The sequence below is a fragment of the Vanellus vanellus genome (genome assembly GCF_965231255.1).
Source record: "Vanellus vanellus genome assembly, chromosome: 27".
In the NCBI taxonomy this organism is placed as follows: Eukaryota; Metazoa; Chordata; class Aves; order Charadriiformes; family Charadriidae; genus Vanellus; species Vanellus vanellus.
Window position 1 is genome coordinate 1,059,795 of NC_138932.1, and position 16,392 is coordinate 1,076,186.

A 16,392-nucleotide genomic window follows, 5' to 3' on the forward strand; every position below is an offset into this window, starting at 1 on the left:
CCACCGGCGCCATCCCACCACCCCACTCATGTCCCACGAGTGGGGATATCCACACCCACCACCGGGCGGCCCCATCCTCCCTCCCGGTCCTCGGTGGCTGCCGTGGGGGGCGGGAAGGAAGGAGTTAAGTTCGGTGTGGATGATAACGGCCCTTTGTGTCACCGGGAGGAGGGGGGGGGGGGAGAAAGGAAGGGCTCAGCCCCGCCGCGGGGGAAAAGCCACTCTCCGTGGGCGATGCTGGCGGTGTTGGCCGTCCTCTGCGGCGCGGTGACGGTGGCGGCGGCGACGCCGGGGACAACCGCGCTGACTCTAGCGGTGGTGTTACCCGAACGGAACCTCACCTACCCGTGGGCTTGGCCACGCGTGGGACCGGCGGTTCGTTTAGCTGTCGCCGCCGTTAACTCCCGACCCGATTTATTACCTGGTTTTACCCTCCGGTGGGTTTTCGGGAGCAGCGAGGATCGCCATGGGGTTTGTTCCGAAATGGCCGCGCCGTTGGCCGCCGTCGACCTACGGCTCGCCCATCACCCCGCCGCTTTTTTGGGACCCGGTTGCGTTTATACGGCAGCACCGGTCGCCCGCTTTACCAGCCACTGGCGGCTTCCACTGGTGACAGCGGGTGCCGAAGCCCACGGCTTCGACGACAAGCGGGAGCAATTCGGCTTGACCACCCGCGCCGGTCCCAGTCACCGCAAACTGGGCGAACTGGGGGTGCAGCTCCATCGGCGTTTCAACTGGACCCGCAGGGCTTTATTGGTTTACTGGGACGAGAAAGTGGACGACCGGCCGTACTTCTTTGCCGCCGAGGGGCTCTACGTCCAACTGCCCACCCTGCGCAACCTCACCGTCATGGACGTCGTCTTCCGCGACGGCGGCAACTTCTCCTTCATCATCCAGGAGATCAAGCAGAAGGGGCGCAGTGAGTGCCAGGGGGTGGGGGGACACCCCACACCGGTGGCGGGGTGTGGGGGTCTTGCCGTGCACTGGCATGGGGAAAGGGGACGGTGCATGGGTGGGCACGGCTGTGCACGGCTCCACGCGGGTGTGCGCGGCTCCACGCGGGTGTGCACGGGTGTGCACGGCTCTACACGGCTGTGGCGGGGTGAGCACAGGGGTGTGCGGTTCTACACAAGTGTGCACGGCTCTGCCCGGGTGAGCACGGCTGTGCACGGGTGTTTGTGGCAGCACACGGCCATACACGCACGTGCTGCACAACTACACGCATGTGCGCTGCCCCAGATTCACACCCTGACACCCCCCCAGACCACTGCCCCACCGGGAGCCGCTGAGCACCTCCACCTGCCCCACTCCCCACCGTCCTGGTGGTCCGGGCTGACTCCGTCCCCATCCCTGTCCCCATCCCCATCCCCGTCCCCACCAGTTGCTCCAGTTGGAGCCGTCCCGGGCGGCACCAGGGCAGTGGGTATCGGGGGGGTGGCACTGGGTGGGTGGCATCCAGCCGTCCCCGTCCTCGCCATCTTCCCTCTTAGCCTCGGTGGGTGCTACTTTAGGTCCCCACGGCCCTGGTGGGTGGCACGGCCATGCCCTGTGCCGGGCAGCACCCCGGGGGTCCCACAGGCACCACCACCCCATGCCAAAGCCGGGGGGGACACCGTGGCGGTGGGACAGGCTGCACCCACTGGGGTCACCGCACCCACCGGGGTCACCACGCCGCCGAAAATCAATCTGGGCCGCAGGGAGGAGGAAACGGAGTCGGGAAAACAGGAAACCTCGGGCTGGCGCCCGCGGCAGAGGGCAGAGACAGGCAGGGCACGGGGAGGGGGGGGGACGACACAGGCAGCGGGGTTGGGGACACCCCCCCCTGCCCCCCGGCATCCTGCTGGGCCACCCTCCACCTGCTTGGTGGCATGACCCCACTGCGCATCCCCTCCTGCCGTAATCGGGGACCCCCCGGGATGCTGCGCTGGGGTCTCGGGGTACTCATAGGGATGGGGGGGGGGGGTCTCGGGGTGCCATGAGCCATCTCCCCCCTCCCCGGCGCAGTCGTCTACGTGTGCTGCGCCCCAGAGACGCTGCGGGAGCTGATGCTGCAGGCGGGGCGCGAAGGGCTGACCCGCGGCGACTACGCCTTCTTCTACATCGACATTTTCGGGGCCAGCCTGCAGGGCAGCCGCTTCCCCGAACCCCAACGGCCCTGGAAAAGGGGGGACCGCCACGACGCCAGCGCCCGGCAAGCCTTCGAGGTGAGCCGAGGGGGGGGGGGGGCGGCTCTGCGCGGGCACCCACCCACGTGTGGGCACGGGTATGGGTGTCCACCACACGTGCGCGCCCCGGGATGGGGAGTGGGGCCGCGGTGGGGGACCGTTGCTGGCGGAGCAGCCCCCGGCTCAGTCCCCGCTGCTGGCAGTCACCCCGGAGGAAGGAAACGAGATTAATTGAACGGCCCCCGGGTCCCAGGTCCGGCGCTGCCGGAGCAGAGGCTATTAATAGGGCGGGGGACAAAGTCAATCAGCCCCCGCAGGTAGCCTGGGACCGCCGTCCCCGAGGGGACCCCGGCAGGGTCCAGCCGGCCCCGCTGGCAGCTGCCCTCTCCCCTTGTCACAGGCTGTCACCATCATCACCTACAAGGAGCCCGAAAACCCCGAGTACCGGCCCTTCCTGGCACGGCTAAAGGAGGAGGCGCTCGCCCACTTCAACTTCTCCATGAAGGACGGCTTGGTGGGACACAGGATGGAGCTGAGGACAAGGGGACATGGGATGGAGCTGGAACTGGTGGAGGACATGAGATGGAGCTGGGGACAAGGGGACATGGGTTGGAGCTGGAACTGCTGGGGGACATGGGACGGAGCTGGGGACAAAGTGACAAGAGTACATGGGATGGAGCCAGGGGCACAGGATGGAGCTGAGGCTGCTGGGGACAAGGAGCTGTGGGATGACCTGGGGCTGCCGGGGACGTGGGGACAGGAGCCCCCCAGCTGTGCCCCGTCCCCGAGCCATCTCCGTGCCCCCAGATGAACTTCATCGCGGCCGCCTTCCACGATGGGGTGCTGCTCTACGCCCAGGCCATCAACGAGACTCTGGAGCACGGCGGCTCCATCACCAATGCCTCCGCCATCACCCGCCAGATGTGGAACCGCACCTTCTACGGTGAGTTCCAACCTCTCCGGTCGGATATCTCCCAGGATAATTTTTGGGAGCAGAGCCCCCAGGGTCCCCCCCAGCCCCTCACCCTCCATCTCCAGGTGTCACCGGCTTCCTGAAGATCGATGAGAACGGGGACCGGGAGAGCGACTACTCCTTGTGGGACATGGACCCCGTGCGGGGGGACTTCCAGGTGAGCCCCGGCACGGGGGCAGCCGGTCCTGTGGGGCGGTTGGGGGCCTCCTCCCACCCATATCTTGCCCCCCCCTCCCCAAGATTGTGGCCAACTACAATGGCACCACCAAGAAGATCCAGATGGTGCCGGGGCGTGAGATTCACTGGCCGGGGAACATGGTCCCCTCTGATGTCCCCCCTTGTGGCTTCGATAACAGCGACCCGCTGTGCCGCAAAGGTGAGTGGTGTCGCAGGGGGACACACAACATGGGACCCCCACCCTGGGCACCCACCAGCCCCTCACCACCCTCCTCTCGCTCTGCAGCCAACCTGTCCACCCTGGAGATCCTGTCCCTCGTGGTCAGCCTGATCCTCTTGGCCATCACCGTCACCTCCTTCTTCATCTACAGGTAGAGGTGCCCCAATGGGGCAGGTTGACCCTGAGGCTGCGCTGATGCAGGGTGATGGGGCCCGGGGGGGGGGGGTGACAGACACGGCGAGGGGGTCTCACCATGCCCTCCTGGCACAGAAAGCTGCAGCTGGAGAAGGAGTTGGCAGCCGAGCTGTGGCGTATCCGCTGGGAGGACGTGCAGATGAGCAGCTTGGAGAAACATCTCCGGAGCGCCGGCAGCAAGCTCACCCTTTCCCTGGTGAGCACCCGTCCTGTCCCCAACCCTGTCCCAGGGATGGGGACCAGGGACCAGGCTCACCCCACCTCCCTTCCCACAGAGGGGCTCCAACTACGGCTCGTTGATGACCACGGAGGGGCAGTTCCAGGTCTACGCCAAGACGGCATATTACAAGGTATGGAGGTGCAGGAGCAGGGATGGGAACCCACCACCCCATAGGGCACCCACCACCCCACCAGGCACCCACCACCACCCCATGGGACACCCACCACCCTGTGTCTCCCCAGGGCAACCTTGTGGCCGTGAAGCACCTCAACCGCAAGCGCATTGAGCTGACGCGCAAGGTCTTGTTCGAGCTGAAGCATGTAGGTGGACCTCAGCTCGGCGCTGCGCGGTGGGATGGAGGGTCCCCAGCCCAGCATCCCTGGGTGGGGAGGGACGTGGCTTGAGCCTGGTCCCACACCCTGCTCCACCTTAGATGCGGGATGTCCAAAACGAGCATCTGACCCGCTTCATCGGTGCCTGCACTGACCCCCCGAACATCTGCATCCTGACCGAGTACTGCCCGCGCGGGAGCCTCCAGGTACCAGTGGGGTCTCAGCACCATGTGGGGCTGGAACATCTCCCTCCAGTGCCCACCACCCAGCTTTGGGGCTGGCCGGGGTGGGCAGGAGCCAACCACAGCGAGCAGATGGATGCTGTCCCCCATCCCTTGGGATTGTCCATGGTGGGGGAACAGCAGTGTGACTCTCACATCCCCAGGACATCTTGGAGAACGAGAGCATTACGCTGGACTGGATGTTCCGCTACTCCCTCACCCATGACATAGTCAAGGTAAGGGGTCGGTTCCCATCGAGCATCCAGTTCCCGTGGGGGTCCCCAGTTCCCACAAAGTGGGGATGGGGCAACCAGGTTCCACCGCTCTCTGCGCTGCCAGGGGATGCAATTCCTGCACAATGGGGTGATCGTCTCCCATGGGAACCTCAAGTCCTCCAACTGTGTGGTGGACAGCCGCTTTGTCTTGAAGATCACCGACTATGGGCTGGAGAGCTTCCGCGTGGCCCCCGATGGCGAGGACTCCCACGCACTTTTTGCCAGTGAGCACCCTGCCCGTCCTCGACCCCCTATGCTGGGAGCAGCCCCTGCCTGGGGTCCCTGTCCGGCCTGAACCCCCTCTCTGGTGCCACAGAGAAGCTGTGGACGGCGCCCGAGCTGCTGCGGATGGAGTCACCACCAGCCCGCGGCACGCAGAAGGGCGACGTTTACAGCTTCGGCATCATCCTGCAAGAGATCGCCCTGCGCAATGGCGTCTTCTACGTGGAGGGGCTGGACCTGAGCCCCAAAGGTGAGCAGGAGGGTTGGGGTGATGGTTCCAGGGACATGTTGATGGCTGGTTGGACCAGCTGATGGGTGCTTAGACCTGCTGTGATGGTTGCTTGGCCCCACTGATGGGTGATTGGACCAGCTGATGGGTGCTTAGACCTGCTGTGATGGGTGCTTAGCCCTGCTATTTGGTTGATGGATCTGCTGTGACAGGTTCTTGGACCAGCTGATGGGTGGTTGGCCTTGCTGATGGGTGGTTGGCCCCACTGGTGGGTGGCTGGACCTGCTGGCAGGTTATTGGACCTGCTGATGGGTGCTTCAACCAGCTGATGGGTGCTTGGACATTCTGGGATGGGTGCTTAGACCTGCTGATGCACTATTGGACAAGCTGATGAGTGTTTGGACCAGCTGATGGGTGCTTGGACCTGCTGATGGTGCTTGGAAGTGCTGTGACAGGTTCTTGGACCAACTGATGGGTCATTGGCCTTGCTGATGTGTGGTTTGACCCACTGGTGGGTGCTTGGATCTACTGATGGGTTACTGGACCTGCTGGTGGGTGCTTGGACCAGCTGAAGGGTGCTTGAACCAACTGATGGTGATTGGACCAGCTGATGGGTGGTTGGCCTCACTTGATGGGTGCTTGGACGTGCTGTGATGGGTGCTTGGACCTGATGATGGGTTATTGGACCAGCTGATGGGTGGTTGGATCCGCTGATGGGTTCTTGGCCCTGCAGAGATCATTGAGCGGGTGAAAAGTGGGGAGAGCCCCAGCTTCCGCCCCTCAGCCAATGTGGGGTGCCACATGGAGGAGCTGGGCCAGCTGATGCAGCACTGTTGGGCCGAGGACATCCTGGAGCGCCCCGACTTCAACCAGATCAAAGTCCAGCTCCGCAAGTTCAACAGGTACCTCCAGCTCCCCCAGCACCGCTGGGTGACGGGTGACCCCGAAAAAGGTCCCCAGGTGGGTGCTTACCCCCTGCCCACAGGGAGAGCAGCAGCAACATCCTGGACAACCTGCTGTCGCGCATGGAGCAGTACGCCAACAACCTGGAGGAGCTGGTGGAGGAGCGAACCCAAGCCTACCTGGAGGAGAAGCGCAAGGCCGAGGCTCTGCTCTACCAGATCCTGCCCCAGTGAGCACTGGGTGGGGGGTGGTCCGGCCCTCTGTGCACCCCCCCCCCACTGCTGGGTGCCCCGGGGCACCACACTGGTGTCTCCTGTCTGCCCCACGTTGGGGTCCCCCATGGATGCCCTGGATGGCTGGGCGTACTTGGAGGGGCTGGGGACCCCCAGGACCCCCAAGTGGCTTGGGGCTGGGGGTGTTTAGAGGAATTGGAGACATCCCCCCCAAGACTCCTGCATGGCTCAGACTGCCTGATGGGGCCAGGGACCCCCAAGGACCCCCCAACGTGGTCCAGGGCTGTGGGTGCTTGGAGGTCTGGAGACCCCAAGGACCTCCTGCCATGGCTCTTTGGGGCGTGGGGTACCTAAAGGGGACAGGAATGACCCCAGACCCCCATCATGGCTCAGGGCTGGGGGGTCCTCAGATGGCTGAAGACTCCGAGGACCCCCCCCGGCATGGCTGGAGGCTGGGGCCACCATGCTCCTGGGAGGGGTTGGGGGGCTCTGGTCCCACCTCACCCTTCTCCCCCCCCCCAGCTCAGTGGCGGAGCAGCTGAAGCGGGGGGAGACGGTGCAGGCGGAGGCCTTCGACAGCGTCACCATCTACTTCAGCGACATCGTGGGCTTCACGGCGCTGTCGGCCGAGAGCACCCCCATGCAGGTGGTGACGCTGCTCAACGACCTCTACACCTGCTTCGACGCCATCATCGACAACTTCGACGTCTACAAGGTGAGGACCCGCACACGCACGTGTCACGGGTGATGCCGGATGTGCCGGAGCCGGCGTTGCATCCACGGCGTGTCGCTGACGGTGTGTGTCCCCTCTACCCCTGCCCAGGTGGAGACGATCGGGGACGCCTACATGGTGGTGTCGGGGCTGCCGGTGCGCAACGGGAAGCTGCACGCCCGCGAAGTTGCCCGCATGGCCCTGGCGCTGCTGGACGCCGTCCGCTCCTTCCGCATCCGCCACCGGCCGCAGCAGCAGCTTAAGCTGCGCATCGGCATCCACACGGGTCAGCGGGGACGGGGACGGGGATGAGGCAGCTGTATGGGTCAGCAGGGATGGAGACAGGGATATGGCACCCACATGGGTCAGTGGGGACAGGGATGGGGACGTGGCTTCCCATGGGTGAGTGGGGATGGGGATGGAGATGTGGCACCCCATGGGTCAGAGGGGACAGGGATGGGGATATGGCATCCCATGGGTCAGCGGGAATGACGATAGGGACATGGTACCCACATGGGACAGTGGGGACAGGGATGGGGACGTGGCTTCCCATGGGTGAGTGGGGATGGGGACATGGCGCCCTATGGATCAATGGGGATGGGGACATGGCACCCACCATGGGCTCATGGGGGGGGGGGACACGGCGCCCCCACGAGTCTGTGGGGTGGGGAGACATGGCGCTCGCGGGGATTGGGGGGACAGGGCACCCAGCCCTCCCGTGGACCCCAGGGACAGGGGAGGGGACACCAGCAGCACCCAGGGGGACGGTGGGGCCACCGGGGGTGGGACCCCCCAGCGAGGGGGGCAGGGTCAGGATTGGGGACTGCCGGGGGGGCTCACTGGGTGTCCCACAGGACCCGTCTGCGCCGGCGTCGTGGGGCTCAAGATGCCGCGGTACTGCCTCTTCGGGGACACGGTGAACACGGCCTCACGCATGGAGTCCAACGGGGAAGGTGAGGGGGGCACCCACGGGTGCTGTCGGGGCTGGGTCGGACACCCACGGGTGCTGACGGTGCCGCCTCCCGCCAGCCCTGAAGATCCACATCTCGGCGGTGACGAAGGCGGTGCTGGAGGAGTTCGGCTGCTTCGAGCTGGAGCTGCGGGGGGACGTGGAGATGAAGGTGAGCACCAGTGTGTGTCCCCCCGAACTGGGGCAATGCCCCCCCCCTACGCCCCAACCCCCCCTGCACCCCGACCCCTGGGGCAATGCCCCCCCCGTACCCTGACCCCTGGGGCAATGAGTACCCCCCTGCACCCCGACCCCTGGGGCACTGCCCCCCCACCTGCACCCCAACCCTTGAGGCAACGCCGCCCCACCTGCATCCTGACCCCCCCCTGCACCCTGACCCCTGGGGCAATAACCCCCCCTCTGCACCCCAGCCCTCCACACACCCTGAGCCCTGGGGAAATGGGTCCCCCCTGCACCCCCATCCCCCCCTACACCCCGACCCCCCCTGCACCCCAACCACTTGGGCAATGCCCCCCCTGCACCCCGACCCCTGGGGCAATGGGTCCCCCCTTGCACCCCGACCCCCCCTGCACCACAAAGCCTGGGGAAATGCCCCCCCCCATCTCGACCCCCCCTGCACCCCGACCCCTGGGGCAATGAATACTCCCCCGCACCCCAATCCCCCCTGCACCCCAACCCCTGGGCCAATGACCCCCGCCCCCCACTCACCACCGCCCCCCGCCCCCCCCTCTCTCGGCAGGGCAAGGGGAAGGTGAGGACGTACTGGCTGCTGGGGGAGCGCGGGGGGAGCACCCGGGGCTGACCCCCCCCCCCCACGGCAGCACCCAGGACCCGCGGGGCCATTCCCGGTGTCACCGTGAAGGGCCCCCCCCCCAAAGAAAAGGACCGGGACCGGGGCCGGGGAGGGGGGGAGGGCACACACCGACCCCCCACTGCACTGCGCTCCCCTAAACTGAACCCGGCGGGGGGTGGGGGGTTCCCCATCCCCGAGCAGCCCCGTGGGCCCGATCCTGGCACGGAGAGCGGCACTGAGGACGGCGGGGGACACGGAGGGGACACGGGGGGGGGGGGGGGAGGAGGACACACACGAGGACACCCCCAGACCTCGGGTGGAGGTCATTAGAGCTCTAATTTTTGTAATAAAGCTGGTGTGTACGCACTCGCCATGGGTCTCAGTGGGGGCCCCCCCAACGTCGGGTGTCCCCCCACACACTGGTCCCACCGGGTTACTGGGTGGCCCCGGGGGTCTCCCCCAGAGGTAACCCAAGGCCACTGCAGGGAGGGGGGGGCTTTGCACCCTGGGGGGTGTGTGTCTTTTCGTGGGGGCTCTGTGGGGCCAGAGGAGCCGGGCTGGGGGGGACTGGGGGGGGTCCCGAGGGCAGAGGCTGGGGGGGGCTGCCCAAGGTGGTGGTGTGGGGTGATCCCGGCGATGCACACCCCCGGGAAGGTCCCGGGGGTTCCTGGCCGTTCCCGACCCGGGGGAGTCCCGGGTGGGTCCGTGGGGGTCCCAGCAGTGCACGTCCCGGGGGGGTCCCGAGGTTCCCGGGGGTCCTGACCGTCCCCGACTCGGAGGTGTCCCGGGAGGCTCCGGGGGGTCCGGAGGGTCGCGGGCCGTTCCGGGGGTCCCGGGGGGTCCCCGCCACATGCGGCGCCTCCGCCACCGGGAGGGCGGAGCGTCCGCCCGAGGGAGGCCCCGCCCCTCCTTCCCATTGGCCGAGAGACCCGTCGCAGCCCCGCCCCTCCAGGCCGGCTAGTCGCCCTGTCACTCCGAGCAGTATCACTACTGCCATTGGCCAGAAGACGGGAGGGGCGGGTACTTCCGGCCGCCGTGCGCTTCCTCTTCCCCCCCGGGCCCTCCCGTCCCTCTTCCAGTGACTTCCGGTCGGTGGCGCTGGGCGGGGGGTGCGGAGCCGCCGCTCCCCTCCCCCCCGGCACCGAGACTCCCCCCGACCCCCGCCTGGCGGAGCCCCCCCGGCCCCGGCGGCAGCCGCAGCGCTCGCCCTGCCCTTCCCCGCACGGCGCCGGGGGACCTGTCACCCCCCCGCACCGCGGCGGGGCCCCCCCGGGACACCCCCACCCTCACCTCAGGCCTCCCCCGGGGGTCTCCCTCCCCACGGGCCTCTTCTGGCACGGCCGACGGGGACCCCCATTCCTGCTCCGGGACCCCCTTCCCCCCTGCCCCCACCCCCCATAGCCCCCTCCGGCCCCCCAGCACCCTCCCGTATAGCCCCCCTTCCCCCCCGCCCTCCCCCCGGAGCACAGGCCCCCCAGCACGGCCACAGGCCGCAGGCCACCGGCCTAGTCAAAGAGCAGCCCCTCCACCCCTGCTAAGGGGAGGCAGCCCCCCGTCCCCGTGTCTCCCCCCTCCCCGGTCCGGGGGGAGGCCCCTGAGGAGCGGACAGGGGTGGCCCCCGTCTCCTCCACTCCAGTGCAGGAGCGGGGGTGCTCCGGAGGGGGGGGTATTTCCCATTAACACCCCACCACCACTACCACGAGGAAGAGCTGGGGGGGGGGAAATCGCTAAGCAAAAAGGGGGGGGTCCTCTAAGGCCAAGCCCCCTGGATAGGGGCTGCCCTGCCCCCTTTCCCCCCCCGCCCCAGCCATGGAGATGCAGAAGGGGAAGGGGGGAACAGCAGGAGGAGGGAAGTTGCTGGTCTCCACTCTTCTGGATGCCAAGGATGAGTTGGAGGAGGTAGGTGCTTGGGGCAGGGGGGGCTCCAGGGGGGGTTAGGGGCTTGGGGTGCCACATGCTGCTCCTCTTGCCTGTCCCTATGCGGGGAGGGGGCTCACTCTGAGCAGAAACCACCTCCCAGCTTGGGTCTCCCTGCCCACCTCGCCCCAGCCATGCTTGAGCAGCGTGGCTGCAGGTTGTGGAATGGGATTATGAAGCTTCCCTGATGCCTGAGCACCGACAGGACTCATCTTTCCACTGTCCGGGCGATTTTCTGACCTGTGTTCGCCAGAGCCCAAATTGCACAGCTCTGTCCTGGTTCCCATTGAGCTTTTCTTCCTGCACCGGGAAAAGAGAGCTGGTTCTTTTACAGGTGGGGAAGGTTTGGGGTCTTCCCAGGACAACTGGGATCTGTTCCTGGTGTGGAGGAGCTGTGGAAGAGCCGGTAGCGCAGGGCCCCGGGTGAGGCAGCTGCATTGCTCAGGCCCTTCTCTAACACTGATTTACATCTGGTTCACAGGGTGAACTCGGCAAATGTTCAGGGATCTTCGTAAAGCTGGTGTAGGGCTGACCGCCCCGGTGCCGCAGGGGCGGCCATGCTCTCATGAACTGCTAGACTTGTGGGAGAGACTGGTTATTTATTGTGTGATGGAAACGAATGTATTTGGGGCTCGTGAAGTGGTACAGACAAAAAAAAAATCACGCTGGATTTCAATTGCAGGAGAAAAACAGGGTGGTAACTGGAATAACTGGGTCTCAAGGTCTGGAAACTGTCCTTTGCCATTTGGAGTGTATTTATATGTCTTCAAAGCACTTGTCAGTCCCCGTGTGTGTTTTGGGTCCTGTCCAGGTCTGGACAGAACGTTCCCAGCTTCAGACCCATGCAACTCTGCAGGCCCAGCATGGCCGGGAGCTTCAGAAGGGCTTGAAAATTGGCTCTGGGCTATCAAAACGGGTCTCCGGGGTCCAGGTCACTCTCACCCGGAGCTTTTGCTGAGAGCATTGGGTCTGGGAAGGAGCCACCACAGATCAGTGAGCATGGTGGAACTCGCTTTTGGTGAAGTTGATGCATCTGAGCAAACACAAGCACCAGAAGACGACTTCCTAGAGCCATTTTTATCCGGCAAACCTTCCTCCCATGCCTCTCTTAAACCACTGGAAAGCAGCGCTTTTGACTAAAAGCGCAGTCAGTTGGGAGAAACTTGTTTGGGTATTTAATTATACTCCTGAGCGCTGATGGATTTACTGTCACAAGTTTCGTGTTCCTTGTGTTAAAGACTCCAAGAAACAGGAAACGGAGCCTACAGAGGAAAACCTGTGCCTGATCATCGTGCGTCGAGTGTTCGCAGTAAACAGGCTGCCATGTTTAGGGAAAAACCTTCTCCAGTCTTTCCCTCTAGCAGTGGTTAGAGCTGCTGGTGGCAGTAAGTTGAACACATCTGTTTTGGGGAGAAAGATGTGATTGGAAGGACTGGAGCATATAAAAAGCTATCTCATGCCAGGTGGTAACACAAAGAAATTGTCGTCTCGATCCACTGTGGGTTTTGGTAGAGGCAGCAGAGCTTTTTATGGGAATGTGAACTATAAACATGCTCAAAGGTAGAAACACTGTTTTCAGATAACCTCCGTACCTGGCAGTAGCGAGTTGGTGCATCTCCCATTTATCCCAAGAAGTGAATACCGAACCCCGATCCCGCAAGTCCGTCAGCGGGTCTCAGATCAAAGACGTTATTTGACACTGAACTTCCTTGCAAAGCTCTTCTGGTGGTTCATTGGCTGCATTATCTGCCAACAAGTTGTCTTATTTCTCACTGGGATTTTTCAAACTCTGTTTTTCAGCCGCTGGATCTTGTATTCCCTTTCAAATAATTCATCTGCTTTAGATTTGAGATTTTCATGGGTTTTGCCCCATTGCTCTTTCATAATGCCATCGCTTGGCCTGGAACAAAGCCGGTTTCACAAAGGCATTATCTCTGCATTACTGACCAGTACATCTTCTTTCATATTGCCTTGGAGTGGAGAACTGTTGACCTCTTTCTCAATAGCTTCTTCACTGCAGCCCCTTTGATATGCAAAGGAGTCGCTAATCAGTTCCATAATCAGTGTGATGTGTTTGCATTTTAATCAAAAAGTGACTTTGTAGAAATAACCTTCTTGTAACCTGCTTATTGCCTGTCTTAGGCTTCCTTTTCTGCTTTTCCCTGGGGCAAACAGGTCACCGCTCCACTCCGTTAACTGTAGGCTCCAAGGAAACTCCAGGAAAGTGAGACCTCGTTGTGCCAGCAGCCGGGGACACTCGAGCCGCTGCCATGGCTGAAACGATCCAGCCATGGCCGCAGCTCTGGTATGGAAGTGGTGGCACCGGCGAAGAAGGCAGGGCACACCTCCCTGGCGCAGCAACAGAGCTGTTTATGGAGGAGTTTAATTTAGAACAACGTCTCGCCGTGCAAGTTGTAGCGTGAGAGTGAGACCCCAGTGTTAAAGGAGCCCTGCGGTCAAGCCGCTGTTGCTCTGACAGCCAGGAACCCTCCTCTCCACCTGTCTCTCGGGTGTCATCACTGCTGCAAGAGCACGTGGTGAGCCTGCGAGTCCATGCGTCCCTTCTCTCACCATCCCTGAGATGGCACCACGAGGTGGGGAGAGAACGTGGTGTGCCCGGAGTCACACCGCTCTGCTCACGGTTTCCCGGCACCGGAGTCAGGGAATCGACTGACACCAGTTCCCAGTCCGCCAGATAGAAGAAACCATTTCTATGTGGGGCTGCTCACGTCCTACGTGAAGAGGGGGCAACTCTCCGAATTCTCTCAAGTGGAGTGGAAGCCTTTGCCATTTGCTTCTCTGGTATTTTCATGCCTGTGCTCTTGTAACTCGCCAGTCCTGACTTTGGGAAGACCCGTCACTTTGTGCCTCAGAGTGCTTGCGTGTAAACATCTGCTCCTGCTGTTTATTCTCAGCCAGAAGTTGCTCAGATGTTAAGTGATGAGAACAGAAGGTTTCCAGGCTGCTGCCCCGCAGCTCGGGGTTCCCACACGGATGGGAGCGGTGGGTCTCGCACTGCGGAGCTGCTGGATGCCGGGCTCTGGCTTCCCTGCGCTGGGGGCCGGGCACAGCTCGTCATCTCAGGGTGTAGCTCCGTTCTCAGAGAGAGGATTGACAACCCCGCCTCAAATTCAGCCTTTGCACGGCTGTGTCTTGGCCTCGTATCGAAGTGACATCAGTATTAGTATCGTTGAATAATTGCGCATTCACTTTTTGGCTCTTCGAGTGGTATGAGCAGAGTGTTTAAAACCCAAACCTGCAAATAAATGAACGTTGATGAAGCGTTGGCTTCTCCAGCTGGCAGGAGGTTTGCAGCCTTGATGTGAGCCAAGAACGGCTGTTGTGTCGCTGTCTGCTTTTCTGTCTGTTCAGGTGTTTGGGTGGGGGTCAAAGCAGCCTCGGCTGTATCTTGTGTTGGGGAGGATGTGCTGGAGTGTACTTGTTCTTTCAAGTTTGTGATGTCTGGCTTTTCTCTCTTTCAGAGACTAGAAAGATGCGTGGGCATCGTGACTTCGCTAACCAACGGGCTGTCGGAGAGGGAAGCTAACGATGCCCTCAATGCTCACGTAAGTGTCGCCTCCTCGAGAGACGAGAAATCCTGCCTGCATGAAAGAATTCATGGTATATTGTCCCTGCACGCATCTCTGTCTGAGGGAGCGGGCATGTGAGGCTCAAAGAACAGGCAGATACGCAGAGGCTGGGAATGGAGCCTACTGTGCTCTCGCTGCTCTCAGCCTGTCGAGGATTCCCAGAGCTGTTAAAGTTAAAAGACAAAACAGCATTGCGGCTTTAATCCTTGTCTTAATCACCTATTTGGGAGCCAACCTGCAGTGCAATTGCTTGCTGAAATCTGTCTGTGTCTTTCCCAGTGTATGAGTGCTCCATGCGTGTGCACGCACGCAGGAGTCTGTCGCTGTGCGTGTGTTGCCGGTGGCATTTGCATTTCTCCTATATTTTTGTACCCCTGCCCTGCTCGCATCAGCTTTTTCCTGGCCTCCAAACAGCCGGACTCCAGATCACTGGAAAGGGCAGGTTCAGCCTTTCTGTTGAGGGATGGAGCACTTATTTCTAACTCTGCATAGTCTTAAAATACTTGCCAGCAAGCTGCAGATGTTACCGTATAAGGAGAACTGGTTGTGTGACATGTTAATGGGCTCTCAGACATGTTGGTTGCATTTTTTTCCTCCCCAGAACACCTTGGGCTGTTGGAGGCAGCGGTACAGAGTTGCCTTCCCTTAACGGGAAAAGGTCGGCAACCCAGGCTGGATTTCAGGGCTCTAAAGCTCGTGACATGCTTCCCCGCTTGATGAACAGGTTGTAGAAAAGTCTGTAAGAAGAGGCCAGGCAGGTTCCCGGCCGCAGCACAGGGCTCAGGGATCCGCTGCTGTTCTTGTCTGGGGGTTTGTTGCCCCTCGGTAAAGACATACCCTGAAGTAGTCCAATTAAAACCACTGGAAAGCTCTCGCTACTGAAATGTTTGCACCGGCATTAACTTTGCAACAGGGTACAAATGTGAGAGAGACGCTGGCTGTTTCCTGTATTCCCTTGTGATCCTGCTTTGAATTCCTCGCGGGCTGCTGGGTGTTCTGTTGACCACCCATTTGGTGGACTTGAGAGGAGTTTCCTTCTTCTGTTGCTTTACTGACCTTCCCCTAACGTCCCATCTCACCTGCTCACTGACGGCGCTTGCGTTTTTCTCTCTCAGATATGTAAAGGAACCCCCCAGCACGAGGAGATCTGCCTGGGTCTTTTCACTCTGGTCTTGACCGAACCTGCTCAGGCACAGAAGGTAAGGCACGACCGTGCTCGTCGGTGAGTGCGGAAAGTTTGTCCATGAGAGATTTTTTTTGCTTTCCAGGCAGCCGGGGATTCGGAGCTGTGGATGTTTTGGGTCTGGTGCAGGCGTCGGAAGGCGCCTGGCTGGATCCCTCGGCTCTGAGCAGTGTTTATTGTAGCAGGGCAATGACTTTGCTTGGACCGTTCCTGGGTTTGTTGCGTCCACGTGGCACAGGGGCTGCAGCAGCTGCTGCTCAGGGGAATGCAGATAGTGCCACCGGGGAAGGGAGCTCGGCTGGATTCTTTCACAGCCCTAAAATTAATTGTTTTTCACCGGGGGAGGCGAGTACTGATTCTTCAAGAAACTGTAAGGCCTTTCCCAGTTTCTGCCTTGTCTTCAGAGGCCCAGAACGGATTTGCGTGCTGGAAGCCAGATGTAGATGCTGACAGAAATAATCACCTAGACTCTAGAGGAGGAACATGTTCAATTGCTGGAGAAAATTGCTTTTTAGCAGTCTACCTCTATTAATTTCACAGACCGGATTTAATTTTTAAACAACTCTCTTTAACGATGCTGTAAACCGTGATTTTAAAATAGTCGTTACTCACCTATGCGAAGATGAATGTTTTGTATTCTAAAGGTCTTGGATGTGGATTTGGCACCGTTGCTACAAACTGGGGGTGCTTGGGAGGGAGATGAAAATGGTGTTTTGTTATAGAAACCAGACCTATTTGTAGCAGCTACAAGGGAAAACAAAAGGCCTGTTGGAAGGGCCGTGCGTGGTGAGCGGTACCCGGGGGTCCTTGTTTGGATGCATTTCAGTTAACAGGTGTTGTGTGGAATTTTAAAGGGCTGAAG

The 16,392-nt window shown here is 61.6% G+C and overlaps 2 protein-coding genes across 2 annotated transcripts in view; both read left to right on the forward strand.

Annotated features, from left to right (window-relative positions):
• Positions 1 to 234: 234 nt before the first annotated feature.
• Positions 235 to 9,206, forward strand: NPR1 (natriuretic peptide receptor 1; the record flags this gene model as incomplete). The annotated part of the gene is made up of 21 exons (XM_082496051.1): positions 235 to 919; positions 2,005 to 2,204; positions 2,566 to 2,679; positions 2,973 to 3,108; positions 3,204 to 3,295; positions 3,379 to 3,514; positions 3,602 to 3,686; positions 3,806 to 3,926; positions 4,006 to 4,080; positions 4,193 to 4,270; positions 4,384 to 4,488; positions 4,668 to 4,739; positions 4,843 to 5,002; positions 5,095 to 5,250; positions 5,963 to 6,131; positions 6,215 to 6,361; positions 6,888 to 7,080; positions 7,189 to 7,363; positions 7,932 to 8,030; positions 8,107 to 8,198; positions 8,787 to 9,206. The coding sequence occupies 21 exons, from the start codon at positions 235 to 237 to the stop codon at positions 8,847 to 8,849; spliced, it is 3,153 nt and encodes a 1,050-aa protein (XP_082352177.1). The 3' UTR covers positions 8,850 to 9,206.
• Positions 9,207 to 10,562: 1,356 nt separating this feature from the next.
• The window catches only part of INTS3 (integrator complex subunit 3), a 44,539-nt gene continuing 38,709 nt past the window's right edge, over positions 10,563 to 16,392 (forward strand). The window contains exons 1-3 of the mRNA XM_082495920.1: positions 10,563 to 10,739; positions 14,240 to 14,323; positions 15,463 to 15,546. Coding sequence (XP_082352046.1) covers positions 10,650 to 10,739; positions 14,240 to 14,323; positions 15,463 to 15,546 — 258 coding nt within the window. The 5' untranslated portion in view covers positions 10,563 to 10,649. The remainder of the gene's footprint in view (positions 10,740 to 14,239; positions 14,324 to 15,462; positions 15,547 to 16,392) is intronic.